This window comes from Lolium perenne, chromosome 6 (genome assembly GCF_019359855.2).
Source record: "Lolium perenne isolate Kyuss_39 chromosome 6, Kyuss_2.0, whole genome shotgun sequence".
In the NCBI taxonomy this organism is placed as follows: Eukaryota; Viridiplantae; Streptophyta; class Magnoliopsida; order Poales; family Poaceae; genus Lolium; species Lolium perenne.
The window spans coordinates 245,230,254-245,245,272 of NC_067249.2; the positions used below are offsets into that span (position 1 = coordinate 245,230,254).

The following is a 15,019-nucleotide window of genomic DNA, read 5'->3' on the forward strand; positions in this document are numbered from 1 at the left end:
TGCTTTTCACAAGATAAACTTTCTCTTTTTTATATAGACCACACAAAATATTGGTTTTTCGTGAAACTTGACGAATGCACGTATATTATGAAGATGTACATGTAATTTTTCGACATTTCGAAACATAATTTTTTAGTAGAGGGAGCATACCTTCTTCCACTCCGTCCCGAAGACTAACTAAGACCAATTGAATCACGTTTTCATGTTCTAATTGAATACTTTCCATATGATAAAGGAGAAGATTGTTCTTTTACCAAACACATGCGGATCAAATAACGTCTTATAATAAGAAGAAATATTTCTCGGTATCAATCCCCTTGCCCCTCATTCTTTGAGAATCAGAAGGATCTTTTTCGAGTTTCCATTTCTTCATTTGGAATCTGGGCTCTTCTATCTTCGACTTTTTTTTTTTGCTTTATTCTTTATTTATTTCATTTCGATTTTTCCCTCTTCCTCTATCCTCTAGGTACAGCGTTTGCATCAATAGAGAACCTTTTCCTCTGTATGAATCTATATTATTTCATTCCAATTTCTTCCCGACACTTCCCAAGAAAAATCCCGAATTGGATCCAAAATTGACGGGTTAATGTGAGCTTATCCATGCGGTTAGGCGCTCTTCAAATAGGAATCCATTTTCTAACTGGCTTCCCGGGAGCCGAATTGAATTTCTGGTGTTGATTCTCTTTCTCTGATTGTATAATAGGTGTATCAGATATCTCTTTACTCGTATCAAGTAAGTTGGAATATACACTATTTAACAAAATGACTTAAGTATAGTCATCTGCCTTGATTTTCCAACCATTTTTACTAATATAATAGGTACAAAGTGCCACTGATTTAGTTCTGTCAATATGTTTTGGGTATGTCCTATGAAAATGAAATCAAGATAATGCAAAGGAAGAGTACCTTCTTTGCTTAGAGGTACACATTTAGAATACCTGAAAGTATTTGGAAATGCACACATTCCTTTGGTTAATTTATCTCACTGTGAATTGTTCTTGTATGTTGGTCTTTCTTCACAGATGTATATCAGACGAGGGAAATAAACATTGATGATTTCCCGGCTTTGCTATGATACCATATTTCAATCTTGGAATAACAAGTGGATACGTAACCAATCGGTATTTTCATCTGCTGCAACTGAAATTTGATATTTCCTAACTAGACGCATTATGCAACTTAAAGTGTAACTTTTGACATTTTCATGTGTCCTGTTATTTCTTTTTTATATTTCCTAACTTTAGATGTGATGTAATGTCAAAAGTAACTGGAATTTGATATTTCCTAACAATTGATATTTCCGAACTGAAATTTGAGTTTCAATTTAAGTTTAAACTGTCAAAGAAGAACAATTTGCTGTAGATGTGATGTAATGTATTTTACATCGCCTGTTGCAATACCAGTGATGTAAAATACATCAGTTTTCATGTTGTACATTTTGGCAATATGATGTAAATACATCAACTGTTAGAGGTACTCTAACTCTGCATCTCCAGCACTCCAGAAGATGAGCTGAACCATGCCGACTCCAGCCTGTGTGATAGCCTAGGAGCTGGTTAAAACTTCATCAAAACATACTTGACTGGGCCCTTGTAAAGAACACAGATACTAAAAATGCCATCCACCGTTATCATCTCAGCTTAAGGCCAATTCCAGTTACATAGATCAACCATCTAATACATACACCAGTCAAATTAACCAACTGTTCACCCTAGTTTTCTAAGTAATAATTCATCTAGGTGAGGGTACACTTCAGTAGACTGATCCGCTGCTGACCTGAAAATAAATTACACAGCAAGATATTAGTCCATGGGACATGTATTTGATGAAACCTAGGTTCACCAGGAAAAGGAGAAGCTAATGGATAGGTAGAAGTGAAACCGACTCACCTTAAGCATGAGAGTTCGGAAGGTAAATACGATGGAAATTGTTCTTCCTGAGGGCTTTGCGGCAAGTAGGACATTTCTTCTGATACTGGATAGCTTGCTTGATGCACTCGGTGCAGAAAATATGGCCACAGTTTGTCGTGGAAGGCTCCACCAACTTGTTCCAGCACACCGGGCAATCAAAACTCGGTTCCTTTGGAACCACTGCTTTAGCAGGCTCTTCGCTAATTTTTGCAGCATTGCTCGACTGCAGGATGGAAGCATACAGTTACGGTTGAACAAAAATAATGAGGCAGTGGTAATAAGGCCTATAATAACTGGATGCAAGATTTCAATGTATGCAGAAAGAAATGGAGAATTCCTCCCACTTTGTTCCAACATATCCTCTAGCATATTGGATAATCATATCAATGCATGACATCTATCTATACTACAAAAGGTAAGATGGTCCTTGAAATTTAGCGATTGTCAAGTTGCCAGTTCAAAACTAGAATCTTTAATGGTCAGCAAAAGCTTCCAAGAACATGCTGAAGACATCTACATGGCACTATCAGAATATTGCAAGTATGAGCGTCCTATTATTTACAGCTTAAAACAAAACAAGAAAGATATTCTTTTCTTATAACAAACTATTTCACCTGTAATCCAAAAAAAGGGAGCATAGTTCACAACTCAATATAAAAGACAATGTTTGTAACAGAATACCCAGAATACATAGACGACAAAGTAGATAGCCGCAACTAAGCAGTAATCAAAGGCTGGTTTAAAGATGGAAAATTATTCCCTTCAAATTACAAACTTTACCTGCAGGCTGGACCCTTCTCCCCTTTCTGGGAAGAGATGCATCAGAGGTGTAATCCTTGGCCGTTTGTTCACTGCGGTATGAGAAGGCACAGCTCCATTATCATCATGAAACACTACTGACTGAATAAACCATAAAGCAGATATAATAAGGTCACAAGGAACCTCAATCAACTGGGAATACGATACCATATGATGAACATTTTTACATCTTTTACTTAAGCTTCCCAGATGCAGCATTTGACACACATGCAGTATCTTACAGCACACAATTACAATGGGAAATTAGAAGAAAAGGTCAGACAAGCAAGATAACTAGTCCAATTCTGAGAATAGCTTCTTTATATTTGCGGGGGCTTATATGGTTGCTGCCACAATTGAAAAAATGATGTTCTCATACTATAATCAGCACCTACAGTCATCTTGGCAGCACGATGATTTACGGGTAAGAACCCAAAATCTTCTGTGTTGTTCACAAATTAGATGGTGCTAAACGAATTTACCAACACAACTCATATTAGACTGATGAAAAGTGTATCACCCAAATTCTATTACGTTAGAAGCCAAACATTTCTATGAAATGCAACATATGTAGCTTATATGGTTGCTGCCACAATTAAAAATAGATGTCCTCATGCTATAATCAGAAACTGCAGTCATCTTAGCAGCACGATGATATATGAGTAAGAACCCAAAATCTTCTGTGTTGTTCAGAAAGTAGACAGTGCTACCACACAACTCAGACCAGACTGATGAAAAGTCTTATCACCCAAATTCTATTACGTTAGAAGCCAAACATTTCTATGAAAAGCAACATATGTAGCAAGTAGCATACTAACCTTCAGGGGTAGCATCTACCTCCAGATCAACTATTGTCACATATGGCCTTGTTCTCCGAATCACCCTCTGCAAAATGCAAGGTAATTTGATATAAGTACCAGAAATGAAGCATGATTGTAGATACCTCCTTTAACAGGAAAATCTGAGGTAAGTAAGATGAACTCTGCTTCTTGAACATCAGTATGGACCCAATGGCATAACATTAATTCCTGAAACGTGAAGTACAAGATCTTTCATCCACAAGCAAGAAGAAGCAATTTACCGGGGGAGGCACTTGTGAAGGCGATACCGCCTGCACTTCATCATCGAGGGCTTCCACATCAATAGGTGATGTGCGTGCGCCAGGGGAGACTGTCAGCCCAGGACCGCTCCCCGCCACCGGCGAGCTTGCATCCAAGTTGACAACAACCTTGTCAGCAGACCCATCTTGCGACTGCCTCCTTGCGGCACGCCGCGCACTGCTGGTAGTACTCATGCTATGTGTCTCTGATGCTTATACTCACCTGAACTCCCTTCAGCTCCAGAGTCAGCCTGAATTTCAAGAGTGTATGGCTCAATCCAATGTCATATAATTATTATATTCTGCATTACGAGCGCAGGGGCAACCAGATGCCCCCCCCCCCCCCCCCCTGAATCCTCTCCCCCGATAGAGGACAGAGATCTACCGAATCGACCGGCCCGCGCAGAGAGAACTTCGCCCGGAACCGATCTAGAGGGACCGGCGCCGCAACCGAATCAAGAACTGCTCGTGCCCCCAATCGAATCGAACACGGACGAACAAAAAGACGATCTAAAGAAAGCAGATCGAAGCGTAAGAGAGACGGGATTACGCGCTTACTCGAGCCCGGCTGAGCGAGCGATCGACGGACTCTGAGGCACCAGCAGCAGCAGCAGCAGCACGAACCCACGAACTCGGCTCGATTTCTCCCCCCCACCCTGTTTGCTCGGCGTGTTTAAAAGGACAAACGGGCGGCGGCGCGACTCCACCCTGTTTTTTTTTCTTACTCCACTAGACCCCTGCTGTCAGAGGCTCGTCCGGTGGGGCCCTTTGGCAGTGGCTCGTGTCGAGGCCTCGCCGGGGATTGGGGAAGTTGACCGTAGTACCTCTCTCCGGGGCGTGGCCGGGCGGCGATCGAAGCCTGCGCCGCGCGTCTTCCTCCTCCGGGCACGGTGAGCTGGTCGGACGGGGAGGAGAGGAGAGGAGTGGAGGAAGGGCGAGGGATCGGATAGCGGTGGGAAGACCTGGTTGACCATGGCCTTCTTCTTTTGTATAGTCTGATGCTACGTCACGTCATACGGATGTCCAGACATGTGCGTTGCAAACTCCGGTAAATTACCCCCACGGAGACGATCCCGGACACACGTCACCGCCCACGTAGAGCCCCGGGATCACCAACCAGCGCACTAACTCATCTTCTAATAGCAATTTCAATAGTGCAGCTAGGTGTTGGCTATAGCCAAGTGTCATGTTATTTATAGCTAGTGTAGAGCTAACATATAGTGAGCTATAAAAATATAGTACTTTATCAATGTATGGTTCATCTTTAACTCTCATAAAATGCCTAGGAGCACGTGCTAGAGCTGGATCTTGCCTAAGAGCAAGTACAATAGATCCTACTCAGCAGGCTATAAGCAAATCCACATCAGCGAAATCCTAGTTGGAGGTGAGAGAAAGAAGGAGAGAGAGTGAAACGGGCGCTTCAGCAGTCGCCGACTACTGCACAAGAAACAAGAGGGATACAGCCCGCATGCAGCCTGCTGCAGGCGCTAAGCTGGCGGCATGCATTGAGTGCATGCTCCACTGTGTCTTGCATGCCGGTTTGCAGTCCAAAAAGTAGATGATTAAATATTTTATACTGCCAAACTTGTAGCCAGTCTATTATACAAATGCCTACTTCTGTGCTAGCTCTAAGTGACATGGCATGATTCATATAGCCGGTAGCCGACTACCTTATTAATCTTGCTCTAAGAGCAAGTACAATAAGGCTGACTCAGCAGGCTATAAAAATTAAAATAGTATTGTTTTGCTTAGGTGGATGAGAGAGAAGTGGAGAGAGAAGAGAGATGGGCTCTCATGCAAGAGTCAGCTCTTGCACGTGCTCCTAGGCACTTTGTGAGTATGTGTGGTGGACCTTTTACACATAAAGTTATCAATCCTTAAAGCCAACTATTGTAAAGTTAGTTATAAGCTAACTACAGCTGATCTTATAGCGAGCATCCGGCTGCACTATTGGAATTGCTCTAAGAGCCCACTCTCCTTCTCTCTCTCCTCCAACTAAACAATAATATACTATTTTAATCCTTATAGCCAGCTGACTAAAACTTATTGTACTTGCTCTAACCATTTCAAAAAAAAAAACTCATCCTCTAACATCCAATTAATGGTTAGTGCTCATTATTGCGCATTTGACGCTCAGATTATATGTTGGATCTATATGCCTTCTCCTTACAAATTCTGAAATCTTATAGCCTCATCTATCATGGTAATTTGGGTGGCATGTGAATGACTAAGTTTAGCCTCACATCACTAGTTGGTATAAAGTTGTTGTGGTAATTTTCTCATTCCACTAAGTGAGTGAGAAAGATGAGATGTTTATGTGTGCTCTATTGCTACTCACCTCATCACGCGTCTCGTGAATCGAGTTGAGTTTGAAAGACCAAAAAAAATTCTCGGTGCATCGATTGGGACACTAGTGTACATGGTTGGCATACCTACATGTGTCGGTTCGGCTTTGCGCTTCCTCCACCCAGGCTATAGAAGAGATAGAGAGACATAACACATCAGCTCCTCCGACCACTCCTCCTAACAGATCAACACTCTACCTCCTCCCCCACGCCATTGAAGAGCAGTAGCGGTGCTAGGACCATAATATTGTGATATCAAAATCATTGTGTCCATCTATTTTCACTTTTTATTTATATAGTTTACTAGGGATTTTTCTGATGCATATAAAGGCTTTTTCCCAATCCTGTGTAGTCAATTGACTACACATAAACCCTTTGGCTCCGCCACTGTTGAAGAGACGAGAGACAGAACATATCGGCTCCTCCGACCAGTCCGAGGAAGGCCTCACTTTGCACCATTGCCGGATAAATCTTGAGAACGGCGAGAAATGGAAAATTTGCCTCTCCAATTAAATACCAAACAAGAGGAAGCCTCAATCTAGCTCGGATAGAGAGGTGTTAATAAAATTGAATAACATATGTTTAGGGAGTGTTTCGAGTGACATGGTTAAGTAGCGGTTAGTAGAGGTGTGTAGGACACCCTTGTAGCGAAGGTGGTCATACCCTATCCTATAGTTGACACATCAATGTTTTTAAGTAGGTTGGGTCGCCTTTTTAGAATGCAGCTTAATTCCTACCTTAGGAGAGTGTCGAGGGTGTCGAGCATGGACCTCGGTGAGGGCATCATAGACTTCATGAGAGCAAAGTCAAGCTACCACACGACATCGGTCCAAGTCGTTAAAGACTCCGTCGATCTAAAACTAGAGCGCCAAAACTTGGAGCTCTTGCCCTCTCCTCTTTTTGTATTGCACGTGAAGTGAATGAATCATCTACCTTGTTGGGGGTTTATGTAGGATAACGTTGCATAGAAAACAAAAATTTTCCTACGACGAACACGCAATCCAAGCCAAGATGCAATCTAGAAGACGGTAGCAACGAGGGGGTATCGAGTCTCACCCTTGAAGAGATTCCAAAGCCTACAAGATGAGGCTCTTGTTGCTGCGGTAGACGATCACTTGCCGCTTGCAAAAGCGCGTAGAAGATCTTGATCACGATCGGTTCCGGCGCCACGAACGGGCAGCACCTCCGTACTCGGTCACACGTTCGGTTGTTGATGAAGACGACGTCCACCTCCCCGTTCCAGCGGGCAGCGGAAGTAGTAGCTCCTCTTGAATCCGACAGCACGACGGCGTGGTGTCGGTGGCGGTGTAGAAGTCCGGCGGAGCTTCGCTAAGCTACGCGGGCAATATGAAGTGGAGGAGCAAAGCTAGGGTTTGGGAGGGGGTGGCCGGCCACTCAAGGGGGGCGGCCAAGCTATGGTCTTTGGGGTGGCCGGCCCCCTCCCTTGGCCCCTCATTATATAGGTGGATCCCAAGTGTTGGTGTCCAAATCTTCGAATAAGACCCGAAACCAAAACCTTCCATAGGAGGGGGGAAACCTAGCCCAACTAGGACTCCCACCCAAAGGTGGGATTCCCACCTCCCATGTGGGGGGTGGCCGGCCCCCTATGGTGGAGTCCACTTGGGACTCCACCCCCACTAGGGCTGGCCGGCCATGGAGGTGGAGTCCCTTGTGGACTCCACCTTCCTTGGTGGTTTCTTCCGGACTTTTCTAGAACCTTCTAGAACCTTCCATAGAACCTTCCGCGACATTTTATTTCACATAAAATGACATCCTATATATGAATCTTATTCTCCGGACCATTCCGAACTCCTCGTGATGTCCGGATCTCATCCGGGACTCCGAACAAATATTCGAACTCCATTCCATAATTCAAGTGCTACCATTTCAACATCCAACTTTAAGTGTGTCACCCTACGGTTCGAGAACTATGTGGACATGGTTGAGTACTCACTCCGACCAATAACCAATAGCGGGATCTGGAGATCCATAATGGCTCCCACATATTCAACGATGACTTTAGTGATCGAATGAACCATTCACATAAATTACCAATTCCCTTTGTCTCGCGATATTTTACTTGTCCGAGGTTTGATCTTCGGTATCACTCTATACCTTGTTCAACCTCGTCTCTGACAAGTACTCTTTACTAAATGCCGTGGTATGTGGTCTCTTATGAACTCATTCATATGCTTGCAAGACATTAGACGCCAGTCCACCGAGAGGGCCCAGAGTATATCTATCCGTCATCGGGATGGACAAATCCCACTGTTGATCCATATGCCTCAACTCATACTTTCCGGATACTTAATCCCACCTTTATAGCCACCCATTTACGCAGTGGTGTTTGGTGTAATCAAAGTACCTTTCCAGTATAAGTGATTTACATGATCTCATGGTCATAAGGACTAGGTAACTATGTATCGAAAGCTTATAGCAAATAACTTAATGACGAGATCTTATGCTACGCTTAATTGGGTGTGTCCATTACATCATTCACACAATGACATAACCTTGTTATTAATAACATCCAATGTTCATGATTATGAAACTAATCATCCATTAATCAACAAGCTAGTTTAAGAGGCATACTAGGGACTTCTTGTTTGTCTACATATCACACATGTACTAATGTTTCGGTTAATACAATTCTAGCATGATATATAAACATTTATCATAAACATAAAGATATAAATAATAACCACTTTATTATTGCCTCTAGGGCATATCTCCTTCAGTCTCCCACTTGCACTAGAGTCAATAATCTAGATTACATTGTAATATACCTAACACCCATGGCATTTTGGTGTTGGTCATGCTTTGCCCTAGGGAGAGCTTTAGTCAACGGATCTGCTACATTCAGATCAGTGTGTACTTTGCAAATCTTTACTTCTCCATCTTCGATGTACTCGCGAATCGAGTGGTAACGCAGCTTGATATGCTTCAGCCTCTTGTGTGACCTTGGCTCTTGTGCATTGGCGATGGCACCCATGTTATCACAAGAATGATTAATGGGTCCAATGCACTAGGAACCACACCGAGCTCTACAATGAACCTCTTCATCCATACCGCTTCCGATGAAGCCTCTGAAGCCGCTATGTACTCGATTCTGTTGAAGACTTCGCCACCGTGCACCGCTTCGAGCTTGCCCAGCCTTACTGCAGACCATTCAATATAAACACGTACCCAGATTGTGACTTAGAGTCATCGGGATCAGTGTTCCAACTTGCATCGGTGTAACTTGTTACAACGAGCTCTTGGTCACCTCCATAACAAAGAAACATATCCTTAGTTCTTTTCAAGTACTTCAGGATATTCTTGACCGCTGTCCAGTTGTTCCATTCCTGGATCACTTTGATATCTGCTAGTCAAACTAACGGCATGTGCTATATCCGGTCTTGTACATAGCATGGCATACATGATAGATCCTCTTTGCCGAGGCATAGGGGATGTTACTCATCCTTTCTCTTTCTTCTGTAGTAGCCGGTCCTTGAGTTTTACTCAATACCTTGCCTGGTAACATAGGTAAGAACCCTTTCTTACTTTCGTCCATTCTAAACTTCTTTAGAATCTTGTCCAGATATGTACTCTGTGATAGCCCTATTAGGCGTCTTGATCTATCTCTATAAATCTTGATGCCTAATATATACGATGCTTCACCAAGGTCTTTCATTGAAAAACTATTATTCAAATAACCCTTAACATCGCTTAATAGTTCTATATCATTCCCGATCAATAATATGTCATCTACATATAATATCAGAATGCTACAGAGCTCCCACTCACTTTCTTGTAAATACGTGCCTCTCCATGACACCGTATAAACCCGAAGTCTTTGATCACCTTATCAAAGCGTCGGTTCCAACTTCTTGATGCTTGCTTCAGTCCATAGATTGAACGCTGAAGTTTGCATACTTTGTCAAGCATTTTTAGGATCGACAAAACCTTTGGGTTGTACCATATACAACTCTTCCTCAATGTCTCCATTAAGGAACGCCGTTTTGACATCCATCTCGCCAAATCTCATAATCGAAAAATGCAGCTATTGCTAACAAAATCCTCACAGATTTTAGCTTCGCTACAGGTGAGAAAGTCTCATCGTAGTCAACTCCTTGAATTTGTCGGAAACCCTTTGCGACAAGTCGAGCTTTATAGACAGTAATATTACCATCGGCATCTGTTTTTCTCTTGAAGATCCATTTATTCTCGACAGCCTTTCGGCTATCGGGTAAGTCTACCAAAGTCCATACTTTGTTATCATACATGGATCCCATTTCGGATTTCATGGCTTCTTGCCATTTGTTGGAATCTGGGCTCATCATCGCTTCTTCATACGTCGCAGGTCCTCATCATTGTTATCTACAATCATGACATTTAGACAAGGATCATACCAATCGGGAGTGGCACGTTCCCTTGTCGATCTGCGAGGTTCGATAGTTTCCTCGTTCGAAGTTTCATGATCATTATCATTAGCTTCCTCTGTTGCCGGTGTAGGCGGTACAGGTACAACTTCCGCATCGCGCTACTCTGATCAACGAGTATAGATTCATCAATCTCATCGAGTTCTACTTTTCTTCCAGTCACTTCTTTAGTGAGAAATTCTTTCTCAAGAAAGGTTCCGTTCTTAGCAACAAAGATTTTGCCTTCGGATCTGTGATAGAAAGTGTACCCTATAGTTTCCTTAGGGTAACCTATGAAGACGCATTTCTCCGCTTTGGGTTCTAGCTTGTCCGGTTGTAACTTCTTTACATAGGCTTCGCAACCCCAAACTTTCAGAACGACAGCTTAGGTTTCTTATTAAACCATAATTCATACGATGTCGTTTCTACGGATTTTGATGGTGCTCTATTTAAAGTGAATGCGGCTGTCTCTAATGCATAACTCCAAAATGATAACGGCAAATCAGTAAGAGACATCATACTACGAACCATATCTAAGAGAGTTCGATTACGACGTTCGGACACACCGTTTCGTTGAGGTGTTCCGGCGGTGTCAATTGTGAAAGTATTCCGCATTTCTTTAAATGCATGCCAAACTCATAACTCAGATATTCACCTCCACGATCAGATCGTAGAAATTTGATCTTCTTGTTACGTTGATTTTCTACTTCACTTTGAAATTCCTTAAACTTCTCGAAAGTTTCGGATTTATGTTTCATGAAATAGATATACCCATATCTACTCAGATCATCGTGAAGGTTAGAACATAACGATAACCACCGCGCGATGCTACGCTCATTGGTCCACATACATCGGTATGTATGATTTCCAATAAGTCAGTAGCTCGCTCCATCATACCAAAAAATGGAGTCTTTGTCATTTTTCCCATTAGACATGCTTCGCATCTATCAAGTGACTCAAAGTCAAGTGATTCAAGTAATCCATCAGTATGGAGTTTCTTCATGCGTTTCACTCCAATATGACCAAGGCAGCGATTGCCACATATAAGTAGAATTATCATTAAGTTTAATTCGCTTAGCATCAATGTTATGTATATGCGTATCACTACTATCGAGATCTAACAGAAATAAGCCATTCTTTTGTGGTGCTCGACCATAAAAGATATTATTCATAAAAATAGAACAACCATTATTCTCAGACTTGAATGAATAACCATCTTGCATTAAACAAGATCCAGATATAATGTTCATGCTCAACGCAGGTACATAATAGCAATTATTTAGGCTTAAAACTAATCCCGAAGGTAGATGTAGAGGAAGTGTGCCGATCGCGATCACATTGACCTTGGATCCATTTCCAACGCGCATCGTCACTTCATCTTTCAAGCAGCTTGTCGTTTATTCTTTAGTTCCTGTTTGAGTTACAAATATGAGCAACCGAACCAAAGTATCAAATACCCAGGTACTAGAACGAGAACTAGTGAGATAAACATCTATAACATGTATATCGGATATACCTTCTTTCTTCTTCTTGACAAGGCCGCTCTTCGGATCAGCCGGATACTTGGAGCAATTACGCTTCCGGTGTCCCTTCTCCTTGCGATAATAGCACTCAAGCATCGTGCTTAGGGCCGTTCTTAGGTTTCATAGGAGGCGTGGCAGCTTTCTTGCCACCCTTCTTGAATTTTCCCTTAGACTTGCCCTGTTTCTTGAAACTGGTGGTCTTGTTGACCATCAACACTTGGTGCTCTTTCTTGATCTCAATCTCGGCGACTTTTAGCATGCCAAAGAGTTCAGCAACTCCTTGTTCATGTTCTGCATATTGTAGTTCATCACAAAGTTCTTGTAACTTGGTGGCGGTGATTGAAGGACACGATTAATCCCCTGGTCATAGGAATCACTATTCCCAAGTCATCGAGTTTCTTCGCATGCCCGGTCATGGCGAGCATGTGCTCACTAACGGAGCTGCCTTCTTCCATCATACAATTGAAGAAATGTTTCGATGCTTCATAGCATTCCATCGCCGCATGAGTCTCGAATATAGCTTTCAGCTCATTCATCAACTCATGAGGATCATGGTGCTCAAAACGTTTTTGAAGATCGGATTCCGCATCGCACAGATGGCACACCGAACTTGAGAGTACCGAGTTTTCCAGTCGCGTAAACAGCTTTTACTTCATCGGATTCATCTTCTGCGGGAGGGTCACCTAGCGGTGCATCAAGCACAAATTGCAGATTTCCGCCGTAGAGGAAGATCCTCACATGACGGAACCGATCGGTGAAGTTGCTACCGTTGCTCTTAAGTTTCTCTTTCTCTAGGAACCGATTAAAATTGATTGGGGACGCCATCTCTACAACATATATTTGCAATAGTTTAGACTAAGTTTATGACAAATTGAGTTCAAATTTTAATTCAACATAATTAAAAACCTAAGTGAACTCCCACTCAAAACAATATCCCTCGCATTGTCTTAGTGATCACACGAACCAAATCCACCGCACCTAAACCCGATCATCACGAGAAAAGGTGTGATTTCAATGGCGAACACTCAAAGTGTTCATTATATCAACCATATGATTCATGCTCTACCTTTCGGTATCACGTGTTCCGAGACCATGTCTGTACATGCTAGGCTCGTCAAGGCCACCTTAGTATCCGCATGTGCAAAACTGTCTTGCACCCGTTGTATGTACTTATCGAATCTATCACATCCGATCATCACGAGATGCTTCGAAACGATAAGACTTGATAACGGTGCTACTAAGGATGAACACTTTATTATCTTGAGATTTTAGTGAGGGATCATCTTATAATGCTACCGTCGCGATCTAAGCAAAATAAGATGCATAAAAGGATTAACATCACATGCAGTTCATATGTGATATGATATGGCCCTTTTGTCTTTGCGCCTTTGATCTTCATCTCCAAAGCACGGACATGATCTCCATCATCTTCGGGCATGATCTCCATCATCGTCGGCGAAGCACCAAGGTCAATGGCACCGTCTTCATGATTGTCCTCCATGTAGCAACTATTACAACTACTTTGAAAAACTACTCAACATGAAATTTAAAGACAACCATAAGGCTCCTGCCGGTTGCCACAATACAATAATGATCATCTCATACATATTCATCATCACATTATGGCCATATCACATCACCAAACCCCTGCAAAAACAAGTTAGACGCTCTCTAATTTGGTTTGCATATTTTACGTGGTTTAGGGTTTTCGATATAGATCTAATCTACCTACGAACATGAACCACAACGTTGATACTAATGTTGTCAATAGAAGAGTAAATTGAATCTTTACTATAGTAGGAGAGACAGACACCCGCAAAGCCTCTTATGCAATACAAGTTGCATGTCGAACGAGGAACAAGTCTCATGAACGCGGTCATGTAAAGTTAGTCCGAGCCGCTTCATCCCACTATGCCATAAAGATGCAAAGTACTCAAACTAAAGATAACAAGAGCATCAACGCCCACAAACCATTGTGTTCTACTCGTGCAACCATCTATGCATAGACACGGCTCTGATACCACTGTAGGATAACGTTGCATAGAAAACAAAAATTTTCCTACGACGAACACGCAATCCAAGCCAAGATGCAATCTAGAAGACGGTAGCAACGAGGGGGTATCGAGTCTCACCCTTGAAGAGATTCCAAAGCCTACAAGATGAGGCTCTTGTTGCTGCGGTAGACGATCACTTGCCGCTTGCAAAAGCGCGTAGAAGATCTTGATCACGATCGGTTCCGGCGCCACGAACGGGCAGCACCTCCGTACTCGGTCACACGTTCGGTTGTTGATGAAGACGACGTCCACCTCCCCGTTCCAGCGGGCAGCGGAAGTAGTAGCTCCTCTTGAATCCGACAGCACGACGGCGTGGTGTCGGTGGCGGTGTAGAAGTCCGGCGGAGCTTCGCTAAGCTACGCGGGCAATATGAAGTGGAGGAGCAAAGCTAGGGTTTGGGAGGGGGTGGCCGGCCACTCAAGGGGGGCGGCCAAGCTATGGTCTTTGGGGTGGCCGGCCCCCTCCCTTGGCCCCTCATTATATAGGTGGATCCCAAGTGTTGGTGTCCAAATCTTCGAATAAGACCCGAAACCAAAACCTTCCATAGGAGGGGGGAAACCTAGCCCAACTAGGACTCCCACCCAAAGGTGGGATTCCCACCTCCCATGTGGGGGGGTGGCCGGCCCCCTATGGTGGAGTCCACTTGGGACTCCACCCCCACTAGGGCTGGCCGGCCATGGAGGTGGAGTCCCTTGTGGACTCCACCTTCCTTGGTGGTTTCTTCCGGACTTTTCTAGAACCTTCTAGAACCTTCCATAGAACCTTCCGCGACATTTTATTTCACATAAAATGACATCCTATATATGAATCTTATTCTCCGGACCATTCCGGAACTCCTCGTGATGTCCGGGATCTCATCCGGGACTCCGAACAAATATTCGAACTCCATT

General features: G+C 43.2%; 1 protein-coding gene across 2 annotated transcripts; it reads right to left on the bottom strand.

The window, feature by feature from the left end:
- Positions 1-1,606: 1,606 nt before the first annotated feature.
- Positions 1,607-4,770, bottom strand: LOC127305622 (uncharacterized). 2 transcript variants are annotated; one of them, XM_071822949.1, is made up of 7 exons: positions 4,632-4,766; positions 4,366-4,544; positions 3,790-4,058; positions 3,527-3,593; positions 2,691-2,761; positions 1,890-2,133; positions 1,607-1,776 (listed from the first exon to the last, which is right to left on the bottom strand). In XM_071822949.1, exons 3-6 carry the CDS (start codon positions 4,000-4,002, stop codon positions 1,891-1,893), a joined length of 594 nt encoding a protein of 197 aa, XP_071679050.1. In that variant the 5' UTR covers positions 4,003-4,058; positions 4,366-4,544; positions 4,632-4,766; the 3' UTR covers positions 1,607-1,776; position 1,890. The 2 variants fall into 2 exon arrangements, with proteins under 2 accessions (XP_071679050.1, XP_071679051.1); XM_071822950.1 differs by lacking the exon at positions 4,366-4,544 and having other exon boundaries at positions 4,632-4,770.
- Positions 4,771-15,019: the final 10,249 nt, after the last annotated feature.